The sequence below is a fragment of the Nycticebus coucang genome, chromosome 24 (assembly GCF_027406575.1).
Source record: "Nycticebus coucang isolate mNycCou1 chromosome 24, mNycCou1.pri, whole genome shotgun sequence".
NCBI lineage: Eukaryota > Metazoa > Chordata > Mammalia > Primates > Lorisidae > Nycticebus > Nycticebus coucang.
In genome coordinates, this window is record NC_069803.1 from 24,399,138 (window position 1) to 24,416,963 (window position 17,826).

The 17,826-nt window shown below is 35.9% G+C and overlaps 1 protein-coding gene across 3 annotated transcripts in view; it reads left to right on the forward strand.

The window, feature by feature from the left end:
• ADAM28 (ADAM metallopeptidase domain 28) overlaps positions 1–17,826 on the forward strand; it is a 156,258-nt gene that overhangs the window by 121,482 nt on the left and 16,950 nt on the right. For all 3 annotated transcript variants that reach the window (XM_053578786.1, XM_053578785.1, XM_053578787.1), the window contains 6 exons: positions 2,445–2,529; positions 6,010–6,140; positions 7,155–7,332; positions 8,912–9,001; positions 12,287–12,482; positions 15,920–16,022. In XM_053578786.1, the coding sequence (XP_053434761.1) occupies positions 2,445–2,529; positions 6,010–6,140; positions 7,155–7,332; positions 8,912–9,001; positions 12,287–12,482; positions 15,920–16,022 (783 nt within the window). The remainder of the gene's footprint in view (positions 1–2,444; positions 2,530–6,009; positions 6,141–7,154; positions 7,333–8,911; positions 9,002–12,286; positions 12,483–15,919; positions 16,023–17,826) is intronic.

A 17,826-nucleotide genomic window follows, 5' to 3' on the forward strand; every position in this document is an offset into this window, starting at 1 on the left:
TACTCACTGAGCTACGGGCACCGAGCCGATTGACTAGTTCTAATAACAACCTGAGTGGAACTGAAGACTATTTGTCTAAGTGAAATATCCTAAGAATGATATTACTTTTTATTAGAATATTTTTCTTTTGCTTTTAATGAGCTACCAATAATTTAGTAGTGATTCATAAGAAGTTTGTTTTTATTGGGTATACAGAAAGAAATTCAATGAAAAGAGGGATTAAATTCCATGTTTAAAAGGAACTGATTTGTAGTTGGGCCAACTTATAGGATAGAAGGAATTTGAGCATCATACCCTAACCCACATCTTCACTATTCTGCTGAGATGATCAAGTATTATTTAACACACAAAAGGGGAAGTGAATCTACTACCTGTAAATTACATAAGACTGGAATATGTCTAAAAAGATAGAAAATGCTGTTGGACACATGGGTAGTAGTTAGTTGGAATCAGAGAGAAAGCAGAAATTGACTTTACGTTACTAGGGAGTCCACTACCTCAGAAAGCAAGGAATGTTATGGGAAATCAGTGAACTATGTCGTGTCAGAATCAATTAATAGTCCTATGCTGGTCATCTATTCCTGTGTGACACATCAACCTAAATCTTACAATAAGGCTTCTTTCTTCTTTCTTATGGTGTCTGGGCTCACATGGCTGGAGCAGTGGGCTGGGTGGTGATGGCTAACTATAAACAGCCTTTCGTGTGCATAACTTGAACTTCCTCCAACATGGCAGTCTCAGGGTGGTTAGACTTCTTAGAAGGTAAATAGCTTTCCCCAGCACAAGCATGTCAAGTGGCCACAGAGAATCAGGGTTTCCTATGATTAAACCTCCAACACCATAATGGTATCAAGGGCAAGTTGTGTGCAAACACAGATTTAAGCGAGAGGCATTACTTAAGCTGTGAATACTGCCAGGTTACTTCACTGGAGGGCCATCTTTTGGGAATAGCTGAAACCATTCCTTAATTTGGAAATGATGAGTTCTAAACTCAAAGACATCCCACAGGATAGACTCCATTCTTTATAGAGAGGGGTAGTGATTTTCCAAGGTCTCATAGCCAGTTAGCAATATATTATCATATTACAAAGTAATATGGTAAAAAGGTACAAATTATTGATGAGATTATGTATAGATAAAAAAATGGCAATATAATGTTGAGAGTTGATTTCTTGAAGAGATCAAAAAAAAGATAAAAGCACTGAAGATATGATGGAAGGAAATATTTGTCCTTCCATTTAAATTGAAATCTTAACATTTACTAGACAAATTAACAAAAGATTCCTTTAGCTAGAGTCCAAATTTGCTCACTGAAATGGGAACTAAATTAGATAACTACACAATGAAAAAAGATATCATTTTTGTATATGATTAAAACCATACAAATGTAGAATTAAGCATAAATAACTTCACAATATGACTTCAAAAGGAAATTAAAATGTTATAAATCTTTAAAATATGTATAATGTAAAATAAAATTTCAAAATACTTGAAATCAGATTGAATAAAGAGATAAAATCAGTAGAGAGTGGAAAGTGGGAGGAAATTCTATAATTTTCTTTCTCTCTTTTTTTTTTTTTTGGCTGGGGCTGGGTTTGAACCCACCACCTCTGGCATATGGAACCGGCGCCCTACTTCTTGAGCCACAGGCGCCACCCTGTAATTTTCTTATTTTGCATGACATAATCAATGTTCTCCATCCTTGATGTTGTTTTGTGGGAAAATACAGGTTCACTTTTTCATCTAGTAGGAGTTGTAAAAGATTGATGCATATTTTGCAAATTTCTAGAGACAAGGGCAAGAATCTTGCATAGATTAAAAAAACAAAAAAGGAAAGAGCATGAATTTATTAAAAATTAATGAACAAGGAAGGAAATAACATTGAAATTACTAACAACCAACATACCTATATAAATAAGTAAAGATCATCCAAATCCCTCTTCAATAGGAAAAGTATTTGAGTAACATAGATGCTCAATAACACAAATGCTTTCAAAATGGGCCCATTTCCTGAGTGGCTGAGACAAAACTAAAGGAAAACAAAGTAAATGATTTTAAAATATGTGCATAAAATATAAATGAAAACAAAGCTTGTGTGGAAATATTAATATTAAAACTCAAAGACACCCCAAGATATATATAAATAGAGAGAAACATTGATTAGAAAAAAACTTTTTCTTGACAAGAGCTAAACTCTACCATGAAAAATATTATAATCACAAATGATAGATATAAAATATTAAACATGATTACACATAGGCACTTGGATTTTAACTGGTATGAGGGCTGTTCAATAAACAATGCCTCATGCAAATTCAAATACTGAAGAAAAAATGTAAGAGTGATGGTTCACAGTCTGAGTTTTTCTTATAGACATATATAGAATTGTCTATATAATATGCAGCAGAGAATCATTATTTGTTGTATTAATTTATTCCTTTCAGGGCAACAGAACTTTCTGGATCGACTGTGGGCCTTGCTTTCATGTCTACAATGTGCTCTCCTTATCATTCTGTTGGCATTATTCAGGTTTGTTTGAAGATAAAGTCTTCGTTCTATATTTCTAAATTAACAAGGGCTTTTTTTTTTTTTTTTTTTTTTGCAGTTTCTGGCTGGGGCTGGGTTTGAACCCACCACCTCCGGCATATGGGGCTGGCGCCCTACCCCTTTGAGCCACAGGCGCCACCCGGGCTTTTTTTTTTTTTTTTTAATCTCTGAAGAAAATTATTATGCTTTTTCTCCTCTGTCTATTGACGTGGTAAATGACATTGATTGAATTTCAAATCTTGCATTCTAAGATAAACTCAACATAGCTATATTTTTTATATATTGCTTCAACAGGCTAAGGTCAGGGTCTTTGCTTTATTAGGGATATTAGGTTTCTTTCCTGTAGAGTGTGTGTTCTTAGGTTATCATAGTAAAGTTTGATATCATAGTAAAGTTGGCTATATAAGGTGAGTTGGGATATGTTCTCAGTGCTTTGGTTTTCTGAAATATTGGGATAGAATTGGCATTATTCCTTTCTCGAATGTTTGATACAGTTCACTAGTAAAACTCTATGGACCTGAAGTTTTCTTTGTGAGTAGATTTTTTTAACTACATTTAATTTCTTCAATGCAAATTATTTAACTCTACTTGAGTGAGCATGGGTAGTTCATACCTTTGAAGAAAGCTGTTCATTTTTTAAATTTGGCACAAATTTGTTGATAATATTCTTTATTATCTTTTTAATATCTGTAGGATATATAGTTATGTCCTTTCATTCCTGATATTATTATAACATGTGTGTCCTTTTTGTGTGGTCAGTTTGGCTAGGGGGTGATCAATTTTATTGATATAGTCAAAGAAATCATTTCTGGTTTCATCAAAGTTCTTAAGGTTTTTTTCTGCTCTCAATTTTATTGATTTCTACTTTTGTCTTGATTATTTCCTTCTTTCTACTTGTTCTATATCTAATTTGCCCTCATTTTAATGCCATTTATTTCCCAGTATGCACAACTTTAGCTGCATCCAAAATATTTGGATGTGTGTGCTTTTGTTTTTGTTCTGGTCAAAATATTTTCGAATTTCTCTTTTGATCTCTTCTTTGACCCAAAGATTACATGCAAGTATAATGTAATGATTTCCATTTTTAGTACTTATGTTGTTTGATTCTGTTGTGGTATGGAATGTACTTGCTAGAATTTCAATATTTAGGTTTTTTTTACATTTGTTCTTGGTAAGTGCTCCAGATATACTTAAAAGAACATGTCTTCTGCTGTCGAATGTAGTATTGTAAAATTGTCAATCACGGGAATTTGATTTATGATGTTACATGAGTCTGTTCTATCCTATGGGAAAGAAAGACTATTAGACTACCCAAGTATGATTATATATTTGCCTAGATGTAGAGCATGAAACCATAAGAATTCTAGAAGAAAATGTAGGACAAATTCTTCTAGATACTGGCCGTGGTGTCAAAGAATTTATGACTAAGACCCCAGTGGCAATTACAGCAAAAACAAAAATAAATAAATGGGACTTGAATAAATCTTTCAATTTTATAAGTTTTTACTCTGTGTATTTTGACTTATGTTAGGTACATCGATAAGTCCACTCATTATGTTTTCTTGGAGAATTGACCCTTTCTTTATCAAGTCATGACCCTGACATTATTTTTTGTTCTTAAGTCTGCTTTGTCTAATATGAATACATTTATTTTAACATCTTGTGACTAATGTTGCATCATACATCCTTTTCCTTTTATTTTTCACCAATATATTTATTTACACTTAGAGAAAGTTTCTGGTAGACAATATGTACTTCGGTTTTACTTTTTAATCTGTCAACCTCTCTCTTTTATTTGATATATATAGATCATTTATATGTAATATAATTACACATATTGTTCAGCTAAAATCTTCCACGTTGCTAACTACTTCCTAGTCTATCTATTCCTTGTGTTTTGGTCTTTTTCCTACATTCTTTAAGATGAATTGAATACTTTTAAAGATAATTTTATTTCTCTTCATCTTGATAACACTATTTGTTTTTAATGTGCTCTAGGGTTTAATCTCTACTTGTCACTTTACCTTGAAATAAATAGTATTACACCACTTCACGTGTAGTGTATGGACTTTAGAAGAAGATACCTCTAATTACTCCCTCCCATTTATTGATGTATTATGTTTAACATTATATATGTTATAAACACAATACTTTGTTACCATCTCTTACTGCAATTTTTTAAAATTATGGTTACCTTTATCGCATTCCAAGATTTCTCATTTCTTGCAAAATTCAACTTTCTATCTGGCATCATATTTTTTCCTTTCAGAGGAACTTTTGATTTTTAACATCTCTTATAATACAGTAAATTATTTCAGGTTTATTTGTCTGACCACAACTTTGCTTTCATTTTGAGTATGTTAATATTTTCACAGGCTCTTTGGATTTCTCATACCCCCACCACACTGGTGGATTCAAGGGAAGTTATAATTTTTTAAGTTTATCTGTTTTGTCCTTATCTGTAAAAGAATAATACATTTTCCAGATTTCTATATCCTATGTAGGAAACTAACATATTTTTAGTGAATATCTTGAACCTAAGTTTGTGATGTGCTTTATGGGATGAGTAGAAAAGGTGTAATATTTATTTTTGAATTTGAAAGAGATAACCATAAAATTGGAAGAGAAACTTGCCATAAGAGGATTGTTGATGAAGATTAACTTGGTCAGGAAACATTGCGTTAAGGTAGACCTCAAAGCAGTGGTTGTCAACCTGTGGGTCGTGACCTACAGGAACTGTATTAAAGGGTCACAGCATTAGGAAGGTTGAGAACCACTGTCTTAAAGGGTAAGCAGGATTTAAAGAGGCAACGAGGAATAGAGAGGCAACGAGAAAAGGGCAGAAACCATTTAAGTTAGGAAATATGTTATTTAAATGAAGAAACTAAATTGAAAGGAACTTCAAAAAAGACTATCTGAAAAGCCTCTAAGTGCATTTTCATTTTCTGTAAGCTTTTTTGGCTGGCATTTTTCCCTGTTTGGAGAGTTTCATATTGCTTTTCAGTAGATTTACCATGTTCATATCAAAAGAATAAGAGAATACCACAAAGTGGGTATTAGCTTCTCCTCTGGCACAGCTGTCCCTTTTCCGACACTCTCTTGTTGCTGCTTTTCTTTTCTTTTCTTTTTTTTTTTATTAAATCATAGCTGTGTACATTGATATGATCATGGGGCATCATACACTAGCTTCATAAACCGTTTGACACATTGATCTTCACATTTGGTTGGAGATGAAGTTGATAAGGGTATCAGGTTTCTGTGGATGATGTTACTGGCAGATAGATACGTATAGTGTGTGTGTGTGTTTGAGAGAAAGACAGAGAAAAAGGCGAGAAGACCAAAGCAAAAATTAGTCTTTTTCTACTTTATCGATGACAAGGAGAATGATTATGAAAAGCACATACTTTGAGTTATGATGTCATTTGAAAACCAGAGAATCTGTTTCTACATTCTTACCCTTAGGACCACAGTGAGAACCTTTTTGGAGTTGCAGGGACAATGGCTCATGAAATGGGCCACAACTTTGGAATGTTTCATGACTCCGAAGTTTGTGAATGCCCTTCTGCAAGATGTGTGATGGACAGAGCTCTAAGGTGAGGCTGTGTGTCCTGGTTTTGATCAACTTTGAGCTGCACCCTTCATTACGTCATCTTCAACAACGTGGTCAAGTTTTAGCAATACCAAGTGAATGTGTACCTTTCCCAAGTTACTGCATCTCTCATCTATAATTTCTCTAAGTTGTAGTTGAACATGTTGTCCCTTTGCTGTTGGGGCAACTCATTGTTTTATCCTCATCTGCATGAGACCTGGTTTCAGAAAATCATTAGCATTGATCAAATTTTCCACGAATTCAGAATGGATAGAAATAGAAAAAGAGTTCTAAGAGGAAAACCGTTAGAAACTTCTCACAGGAGGATGAAGATAATCTATGAAAAAAATATACATTCTTGCCTTGCGTTAGGCAGAAATTCCAGACAACCTTATCATTAGAAATCTCATAATCTTTTTTCTGTGTATTCATTTCTTCTTTTCTAGTCATAGAACTTATTCTATGACTTCTATTCATTTCTAATTTCCTGTTTGCATCTCCTCACCCCAGCCCGCTCAAGGTAACGCCACTCTCCCAAGTCCCTACACAAAACAGGATGTGGCTGCATAGCACTCACACAGCTTCTGTTCTGTCTTCCCAATATTACAGCATTTTAAAACTTCATCTTTGTTTCTGGGAGGAAGAGATCCTGTCAATAGAAGTTCCTCTGAAAGAAAGTAAATTCTCTCAGACATGCAAATAAATACGATTTTGATACTTTTAAGATTTCACAACCCTATAGTAAGATTATCTGAATAACCCATTGTTTATGAAAAGTGGCCAAAATGCCATACTTCAAAATATGACCATATTTTCTTGTTTGTGTCCACCCAGGTAAGTTAATTCAGGAATACAAATGACTTAGCACTTGGTCATGAAGTGGGGGCAGGTTGAGGGTAAGGCTTGCCCAAGGTCACAGAGCTGGCGGGAGAAGAAACTGATTGTAACCAATGTCAGATATTTCTCCCTGCATTCTAAGCATGACTGTATTTCATTTTTCCTTTTCTTATCTTTACAGCATCCATGTACCCACAGACTTCAGTTCCTGCAGCCGTGTCAGCTACGATAAGTTCTTTGAAGATAAGTTATCAAATTGCCTCTCTAATGTCCCATTGCCTAAAGATATCATATCGACCCCAATCTGTGGGAACCAGATGGTAGAGATGGCAGAGGACTGTGATTGTGGGAGTCCTGAGGTACTACTGAGCACTTTCTAAAATGATCTAATTGTTTTTCAGTTGCCACGAAGGTAAACTTTAAAATAATATGTGGCCCACTATAAAATTACATGGTTTTTTGTGATTTCAGATATAGTCAGTCATTTCTGGTGTTTGCCAAGCAGGTCTTTCTAACAAGAAACTCTGCTTAATAGAACTCGCTAATTTCCCTATCAGGGTTCCTTCCCCACCCTTTTATTTTAATTTAATTTAATTTATTTCGAATTTCAGAATATGAGGGTATATATGTTTTGATTACATAGCTTGCTTTTGTCTATTTTAAGTCAAAGTTATAAGTATATCCTTCACCCACAAAGTATGCATTGTAACCATTAGGTGTGAGTTACCCATTCCCTCTCTCCTCCTCCCCCGTCCTACTTCCGTGAATTTTGTCCCTAAGCATCTCAAGAATGGAAAAACAAACACCATCTTTTTAAGTACTTTTGACTAACTTGGGTTTTCATCCTCTTCCCTTTCTTTCAGGCTGAAATGCTTCAAGTTTCTTACGTGACTTATGTGTTCTTATGGTTTATTGAGCATTTCTGATTAGGCACAGCACTGCAGTGGTGCTCAGAGAGTCAATAACTTGCTTGTCCAAGGTCACAGAGCTGGCAGATCGAGCAGCCAAGTCCAAGTGTGTCTGTTTCCAGGGCCCTGCTCCTACCCACTGCAGGGGTCTGGTGCATCTTTTCCTGCTTCTGGGCTCAGAAGTTGTGACCATTAGAAGCACCTGCCCTGGTCCTATTCCCAGGGAGGGTGGAGTTCTGCAAGGGACCTTTGCTGCCATCCTGTAACCCCCTAATATGAGTAATACATCACACCATCAGGGTACTGGCCTTCAGAAACTTTGAAATAGGATTACATATTTATTTATTCTTTGAAAAAGTGTCATCTGTCTCAGCTGGTGATTCTATTTGAACTAAGGCAAGTGTTTTAACTCTGAAATGTCATAACTCTAAAGCTCTCTCCTGTAGGCATTTAGATAGCTCCAAGGGGAAGTTTCGGAGTTTCTAAAAGAGTTTGTGCAGGCAGTTTCTGATTTCTCAGAAACAAAGCAGGAAGATGAAGACAAAGCATGTTTCTGCAAGCAGAGTTGAATTACATGTCAATGTTGGATAAAGACCTACATCTTTGGCTTTTCAGAACATGTTCTAAAAAGATTAAGTGCCTAACTGAGGAACTGACCTAATTATGTCCTCTTACTATTTAGATAGATTTTATGTTTCAAAAAGGTCCTTTCTCTTTTCTTTTCCTTCCTAGTTTACCAAAAAGAATAGATCTTTTCTTGGTATTCCTAGTGAAGACTAGGGAAATAAGAAAAGATACTCAAATTAAAAAGAATTAAAAAGATGTAGGTGAAATTCAGATAACAAGCCAGCAATTGGTCCGAAATACCAGGTTTTCTAATGTTATTTTGTTTCCTCTTTTATTTTTCTAAAAATAATTTTGAGACTATGCCAAACTTATGCCTGTGTGATAAATAAGTTATGTCACAAATTGTGTTGTAATAGGAACGAAAGGTAATCTGGCGTCTGTATTTTTTTCTGATATGTCTCAGGAATGTACCAATGTTTGCTGTGATGCTAAAACATGTAAACTCAAAGCAGGTTCTCAATGTGCATTAGGAGAATGCTGTGAAAAATGCCAAGTAAGATTATTACTTTATTTTAATCATTATAATCATGTTTTGTCATGTTGATCTCTCAGTGATTATGTTAAGTGAAATAGGCAAAGCAATATTTTTTTCCTATAAAATAATGTTACTTACAGAGCAGTGCCTGTGGCTCAAGGGGTAGGGTGCTGGCCCTGTATACCGGAGGTGGCAAGTTCAAACTCGGCCCCAGCCAAAAAAACCTGCAAACGTAAATAAATAAATAAAATAATGTTACTTACTATTGATCAAGCCCTCCATGAGTGCTTTACATACAAAACCTGTTTAATCTTCCAATGATCCTTCAAGGTAGGCATTATCACATTTTGCTTTTTAGAGAATAGAGTCCTAGAGCAGAAAACGGGCAAAATAATCTGGGGCACCATTTGTGACAACCTGGTTACTAGAAGACATTACACCCAGGGTATTAAGCCAGGCACTAGAAGACTGCGTAGTGATCTCACATGTGGAATCTAAGAATGTTGAACATATATAAACAGGGAAAGAATGGTGGTCAGCAGGGTTGGGGGAAAAGGGGAGAAGCTGGCCAAAGGCACCAAATAACAGTTACGTAGGATAGACAAGGTCAGAGAGCTAATGTATAATGGGATCACAGTAGTAAATTGTGTATTGGAAATTTGCTAAGACAGTAGATTTCAAGTGATCTCACCATACACACACCAAAAAAATAACTGTGTAAGAAGATAAATGTATATTAATTTGCTTGACTGTTAGTAATTATTTCACTAGGTATATGTGTATTGAAACATCGTGTATACCATATACAGACACAAACACACACACATAATAAAATTTTTTAAAAAATAAAGACATGTGAAATACAAGTACACGTGAAACTTACTAAATGTAGAATATAAATGTCTTAACACAATAACTAAGAAAATGCCAGGAAGGCTGTGTTAACCAGTGTGATGAAAATATTTCAAATTGTATAGAAAACCAGCACATGGTGCCCCATGATTGCATTAATTTACACAGCTATGATCTAATAAAATAAATAAATAAATACCAGCCACTGTTTAGTAGGCAAACCCCAAACACAACCAGCTCCAAAGCCAGTGCTTGGTCCTCCTATCTACTTTCTTTCAAGGCTTCACGGTCTTCTTGGACCAAATCTCACAGAATTGATTGCACCTGCCTTTAACAATCTATTTGGTGGAAGATCTTTTTTTTTGAATAGTGGGGAGGTCTCTCTGTCTTCAATCTTTGAAGCCACTGTGGGGTGAAATTGTTAGAACTAAGTTTTGTCCTTATTTTTTTACTTTTCCTTCAAGACAGAGTTTAGTATTTTTCTTTCTATTGTTACATAACAGTCTATATTGTGATCACATTTGTGTGTATATCTCCTTAGTTATCTTGACTTCTAAGGGCAGGTGACTGACCTTCCCCTAGGACAGAGTTTCATACACTTTAAATGCTAATTACTGTTTACAGAAAGAGTATGTAGATAGCATACCACCATTACAGGTATTCTTTGGTGTAATTTTTTCTTTCTTTTTTTTTTGCAATTTTTGGCCGGGGCTGGGTTTGAACCTGCCACCTCCCGTATATGGGGCCAGCGCCCTACTCTTTTAAGCCACAGGCGCCGCCCTGGTGTAATTTTTTCTTTTAATGTAAGAGGGAGAGGAAAATAAAGGAGGTCAAAAGGAAGTAAATTTGAGAACTCAAGTAGTAGTCAACAAGTGTTTGCTATTTGTTAGAGATTATAGAAATAAACAAATTTAGTTTCTTACTGTTTATTTCTTTAGGATGATGATCTTCATACTTGAAACATGAAAATCCAGTGTATGATTAAATGGCCATGTTGATAGGATCTTCATACTTGAACATGAAAATCCAGTGTATGATTAAATGGCCATGTTGATAGGATAAGGGAAAAAAATATATATATATATATATATTTGTTATATATATATTTTACAATATATATTATATATATAATGCAGTTTTGGCTGGGGCTGGGTTTGAACCCACCACCTCTGGCATATGGGGCCAGCACCCTACTCCTTTGAGCCACAGAAACCACCTAGGATATACAATATTTTTCATAGATATTCTCACTTAATTTTCACAATGTCCTACAAAGCAGATGTTAGATAATGAAGGAATGGACTTTTAGATAAATTAACTCCATTTCCTAAGGTTAAGTAAGCATCTAGCCACCGGCAGAGCCAAGATTCAAATCTGTATCACCTAAATCTGTGATCAGGGCTCTTCTCCAGCACGTGGATAAACAGGGCCAGCGACTTACATTTAAGACGTCAGAGAAGGCGTCGTATGGAAAGAAGCGTTTAGCTGGCCTGGGGGGAAAGTATAGATTTTTAGTTTTAGATTTAGGCAAAAGGGAAATAGTTTCCAAATGAGGACAGAGGAAGAACAAAGTTGTCACAGAAAGCATGAGCATGGTTTGTGGCAGCTGCTCAGAGAGCTGGTTTGCGAGGGGGCTCTAGCAATAGGATGAATTTGGAGGGTCTCATGTCCTCCGATTGAAATCTGGGTTTGATGCTGTAACCAGGGTGTACTGAGAGTTGCTTGGAGCAAAGAGAGCATGTCTGCTAGGAAAAGAACACATCAGCTAGAGAAGGACATGCTTGTTCAGATTTGCAGAATTGGTTTTATTAGGATTTCTCTAAGGAAGTCAGAGTAAGATTTGTAGTAATAGATTACTACGGAGTTAATATAGCAAATGAATATTTGGTTATTCTTCCCTCCCAGAAAGAAGTGAATTGAAAAGAAATATCTGAACATACAAGAAAAAGAATTTAAGGATTAGGAAACGTGAAGCCTGGGAAATGCTCAGATTGCAGGCTGATTTGGTGCTTGTAAACTTATCTTCCTTAATACAGGAGATTCACTTCAAAAATAAGTCTCTGAGGTCGCAGATTTAAATCTCCTTGAAATCCCTAACATAGATGCCTTCCACAAAGGCAGAAATAACTTCCTTCTTTACGTTTAAGTTGTTGCTTGGTTTTTCTCTTGTACTTTTCTACATTTAGTGTTTCTTTAGTGTTTGTGCTACAAGTTCAGAAATACTGATTGCTTAAATACTTAGGGCGGAAGCCAAGGTCAACAGAAGGAATGCAATAGGCAATAGCTTTAATTTGTGCAATGCAAATATAAAGTGGAGTAAAATGATGCCTCCAACATCCAGTCCCCAAAAAAGGCCAACTGGAAACTAGTGTGTGTGTTCATTGGAGGTGCATAGTGCTAGGGTGAAGCAGAAAAGGAAAAAGCCTCCTCTCTATTTTTGCTTTCCTGTAGTTTAAAAAGGCCGGGACGGTGTGCAGATCCGCGAAAGATGAGTGCGACCTGCCTGAAATGTGCGATGGTAAATCTGGTCCTTGTCCTGATGATAGATTCCATGTCAATGGCTTCCCTTGCCAAAACGGAAGGGGCTACTGCTTCATGGGGATGTGCCCCACACTGCAGGAGCAGTGCAATGAGCTCTGGGGCCCAGGTAGGAAAACAGACCCCTGTCTCTGTGCATGTCAAAAGAAAAATCCTTTCTGGGGCGGTGCCTGTGGCTCAGTGAGTAGGGTGCCGGCCCCATATAATGAGGGTGGTGGGTTTCTACCACCTCCTTATGCTGACCTAATTTTCATGGACTGAACATGCATCCCATGAACTCAATGGAAGTTCCTCATGTTTCCATCAAGAAAGTTGACCAGTTTGTTGCAGTCTTTTGGGTGGTCACTTATAAAAGTTCTACTGCAATAACAACAGCAACAACAAAAAAATAGCCAGGTGTTGTGGTGGGCGCCTGTAGTCCCAGCTACTTGGGAGGCTGAGGCAAGAGACTTGCCTAAGCCCAAGAGCTGGAGGTTGCTGTGAGCTGTGATGACACAGCACTCTACCAAGAGCGACAAAGTGAGACTCTGTCTCTTAAAAAAAAAATCCTTTCTGATGGCAGTGTTTAATCATGGCCAAAGGACCATTCTGTCCTGTTCTTCTTAGAAGCTTCTTGCTCAACATCATGGGTAAGTTCATTTCAAACTTAGATTTAGTTTTAGGGTTGTTAGATGTAGCAAATAAAAATAAGAATAACTCAGTTATATTTTAATTTCAGATTAACAATAACTTTTTGTTTGAATGTCAGTATGTCCCATGCGGTATTTAAGGTGTTCTCATACCAAACAAAAATTCTTTGTGTATCTGAAATTCAAATTACACGGTGTGTCCTATGGTTTATTTGACAACCCTAACTAAGGCCCTTCTCTAACAAGTAAACCCTTGGAAGTCTTGCGTGTGTGTATGTGTAGGGGAAGCAGGAGTGCTCAGGGATGGGCCAGAAGCAAGGAAAGGAGGAGAAATTCAAGAAAACAATGAATAAAAAATGAAATTTGTTTAAAAAATGATCACTTTGTTCACAACAACCCAATTTTTGAGGCCATATTTTCTGATTACACCATAAAGAACACTTCAAAAATAAGTGTAATTTAAAGATATCTAAAAATGTTAAAATTTAAATTATATTAGATGACTTCATTAGAAAGGCAATTTTAGCTTGTATGAGTGATCTCGCTTATTCATGGCGTGTAAACAAGTTGATTTCATTGATGTAGAAATTAGTATGCTGGATATGAAGGTATAGCAGAAGTAGCTGGGAAAATGTAGGTCAAAGAATACAAATGTAAAGTTCTAGTAGGAAGAAGAAAAAGGCAATTAAAGAATTTCCTAGATACGATGAGTGTTGTGTACATGTATTCAGTTACCATACTCTTTCCTGCCACAGTTTCAGATTACTACACAAATGACTCAGAGACTATTTACTAAAATAGAGATAATCTACCTATTTTTAAATATATTATTTGAAAAAAGCCATTACATTCCAGGAACTTTCCATAATTCCTGACAGCAGACCTAAAACAAGATTGAGGAAAGGAACAAAATCCCTGACTCACAATCCACCCAGAATAAAAGAAACATACAACCTCCACAGTGGACCACCTCCCTACATTGACCACCTCCTTATGCTGACCTAATTTTCATGGACTGAACATGCACCCCATGAACTCAATGGAAGTTCCTCATGTTTCCATCAACAAAGTTGACCAGTTTGTTGCAGTCTTTTGGGTGGTCAACTTACAAAAGTTCTACTGGAATTGGACAAGACCCTTGAAAACTCAGTAAAACCCTCTATGTCCAGGGAGGGTGGGCTGAGACACATTTCAGGAGCAAAGCTTGATACTGTTAGCATATCAGGAAATGCACTGATATGTTGGAACTTGGCCTCAGCCATCTTTCTACTTCATGCACATAGCTATAGTAAATTCAAGTGGAAATAGAATTAGCGTTGCTGGTTAAAGGCCCTAAGCTTCCTTGGCTAACTTTAGTATTTGGCAAAAACCTAGGGAAAGGACATCTTTAGCACAGAAGTGAAACTCCTTTGTCATCTTGTAATAAATGAATGCACAAAATGTTAACCTTCTTTGCCTGATTTTGTATTTGGCTTCCCCGAAAGTCTGCAAAATTCTTAATACAGGGACCTTATCTATTTTGCCCAAAGTTGTGTCCTCAGTGTTCCCTAGCACAGTGCTTGCCTTTATTAAATGTGCAAAATTATCTGTTGAATCAATATTGAACATATTTATCCGATACTGACCTGAGGAAGACCTTTTAAATCATACGTTTAAAGGCAGCCATTCTGGAAGACCAGAGAAATGGATTGGCTTAAATAAAATTCCAAATTTTACAATTCATAAAAGATCACTATTTTTATTCTGAAAAGTTGGAAAAGTCTTGTGAATTTATAAATAATAAAAAAATCACTCTTTTTAGTATCAAATCCTTCTTACAAATCAATGATGATTTCAAGTATGGAAAGTTTGGCTGAGGAATAAGCAAGCAATTGATTATGATGGGGAAATACAAATGTCTAGTGAAAATGAAAATCACTTTAACTCGCTAGCAATATAAGAAATTAACAATGAATTCGTTTTCTACATTTGTTAATTGGCGAAGGTTTATTATGGATGATGATGCCACGTGTCAGTGAAGATTTAACAAAATGCCTAGTTTCATGTATTTTTGGCAGAAATACAAATTAGGAAAATCTTTACAGAGAGAATCTGGAAAGATGCAAATACAACCTAAAAGTATTATTTTGTAATTCTTGCTCTAGCAATTACAATTACACTAGAAATATTTATTTATAAAAATACTTTAGTCATCTTTTTTTTACATGATAGTGGATAATTGGGAAACACCTCAAAATCCAAGAATCAGGATTAGTCAAATAAATTATGGTGTATTAATTTAATGCTATTCTTGCAGCTATGAAGTTGTAGGATGTTTATCATATGGAGAAGTGATGAGTATATTGTTAATTGTGAAAAAGTAAGATACCAGGTATATGACTGATATTTTCTGCAACTTTAGTAGCAGTAACTCTGCTTCAATTAAGAATAGCATGCTTTTCCCTGATAATTCATGCCTAATTATTACCTTTTTCAGTAGAAATATTTTATTATAAGAAATGAACAAATGTTACCAAGATACGAATAATTAAAAGCTATGATAAAACTCATTTTATCATGTTGAACATTGAAACATGAAATCATTTAAAAGAGCTGGAGTTTACAAATCATTGTAAGTCTAATTTTTTTCTTGAAAACAAATTAATAACCTCCAGTAAATCATGCAGATGTTTCAAAAATTGTAGATCTAGTGCTACAATTTGTAGATCAAAATAGCAGAATCTTGGAAAGATTATTTTTAATTCTGCCTAGTTTTTTTTGATATCACGTTATTGCAACCCATATTTCTGAGAGTGGTGAAGTTCAAGGAGAACCTTTCCTGTTGGTTGTATATTTTATGAAGCTTTTGCAGCACTGAATTTCTTAGCTTTTTTTCTTTCTTTTCAATTATGTCCTTACTGACTGTGCCTGGTCCCAGAAACCAAGGTTGCAGCCAAGTCATGTTATAACGTGAATGAAGGTGGATCAAAGTATGGGTATTGTCGCAAAGTGAACAACACGCTCATTCACTGCAAAGCAAAGTAAGTAAAACTTCGTGTCTGAGCCTTCCAGCTCTATGGACTGGAGCAATGGGACACATTTGTAGACACACGTTCCGAGTTAAAGGGAAAGCAAATGTGGACATCGTTCATTTGCCAAACATTGCTTGAGTTACTATCCCCTGCCTGTTGTGAGCTAGGTGCTTGACTAGAAAGACAAATCAGAATTATGTCTTTCTTCACCTATTTTATGGTAGGTGCTTTGGGCCATGTGCAAGTACAGTCCTTATGTAGAACCAGGTACAATCATTAAAAAGAATAAATGAGATGGAACGAGGAACAAAGGATAGGCCCAGTTGGAACTTTTTCCAGGGATTTCCCAGAAGTCTTTAGATAATTTTTCAGTCTAGTCTATTTCATCGTAAGTCTAGCAGTAGAAACATTTATTACCCAGAGGAATAATGAGTATAATTCTTGTACAGTTTTATTTAAACTCACCATGGAATTACATAAAGAGAAACTTTATGAAAGAGAAAAGATTGACAATTCACTGGAAGATTTTGTTATTTGTAGTATTGATATCCTAAAAAGAAAAATAAAATAAATAATTATAGAATATCACACCAAATGAACTTGAGATTTTCTACACTTTTTTTTAATGTTGCAATTTTACGATGGCTTTTAAGTTTCAAACTATAGTAGATTACACTTTGTACCTGTTGGAAATTTTACACGTACAAAGTGGGACTATAACAAGAGGTTGAATAAGACTAGCATTTCCCAGAGTTTTACTGTTGGATACTAGTTTTGTTGGATAACAAACATTACCAAACAAACTGGATATTGTGTTATCTGTTGGGGGAATCTGGAGCTACAGCCTGATCATGTCTTAAATAGGAAATCAGAGTGGATTCAAATGGGAAAATATGTGAGAGGCAATACGTGAGGGCTAGGGGAAAAGGGAATGTGTAAGTGGTAAGTAGAAAGAGAAGAGGGTAATTCTATCTTTCCTCAGCAGCCTGTGCACACGCCATTGTCCTGTATAACTCTTCACGTGAACGTTAGGTAATTTTGATGACTAAAAGCTCTGGCATCTCAGCCACCCCACAAACTGCCCTGCCAGTCTAAATAGTTGGTGGTGGTAGTGAATAGTTTGCCTGAAATCCCACATGCCCTAGATCCATTGTTATATAGCTCTAACCAAATGATTCCAGAAAACACCCTCCCACATTTGGAGAGAAAGCTTTCCTTTCCTATTCCTCAATTTTCAGCAGTCACCAAAGACATCAGAAAAATCTGACTCTATCACTTTCAGAATACTTTCTTGAAGCCTTCCTCTGAATTCTGCAGAAAGCAATTGACTCTAATTTTATTGGCTTTGACTCTATTGCCCTTTCTGGTAAAGGAATGATTTTCCTGGTTGTTGAGCAGCTTAATTTGTATTCGTTGGTTAACCCTACTTGATGCCCTGAAATGTCAAGAGAAGCTCTGCTTTGTACTGACAAAACTCTTTGGTGGAGAGATGGGCTTTTACATGGTAAAATTATTCTGCTGCACAAAATAAGTAATTGTTCTAAGTCACAAAAATAAGTAAGTAGCTTTAGCTGAAATAACAGAGAAACAGATTTTTCAGGTCTCCCCCCCAGCCTTGTTAGGAATCCATTCTTTTTTATCTTCCAGTTCTAATATGCTCTGCCTTCCAAGAGTTTCTTTAACCTACAATGGCTTCTCCAGGACCAGCTGTCACCTTCCAATCTGGAATTAACACTTAAGATTTCTGTTTCCTTTTTATGGGTCAGAATTCAGGCAATGGGCAAAATGTCACTGTAGAGGGATCAGGGAAATG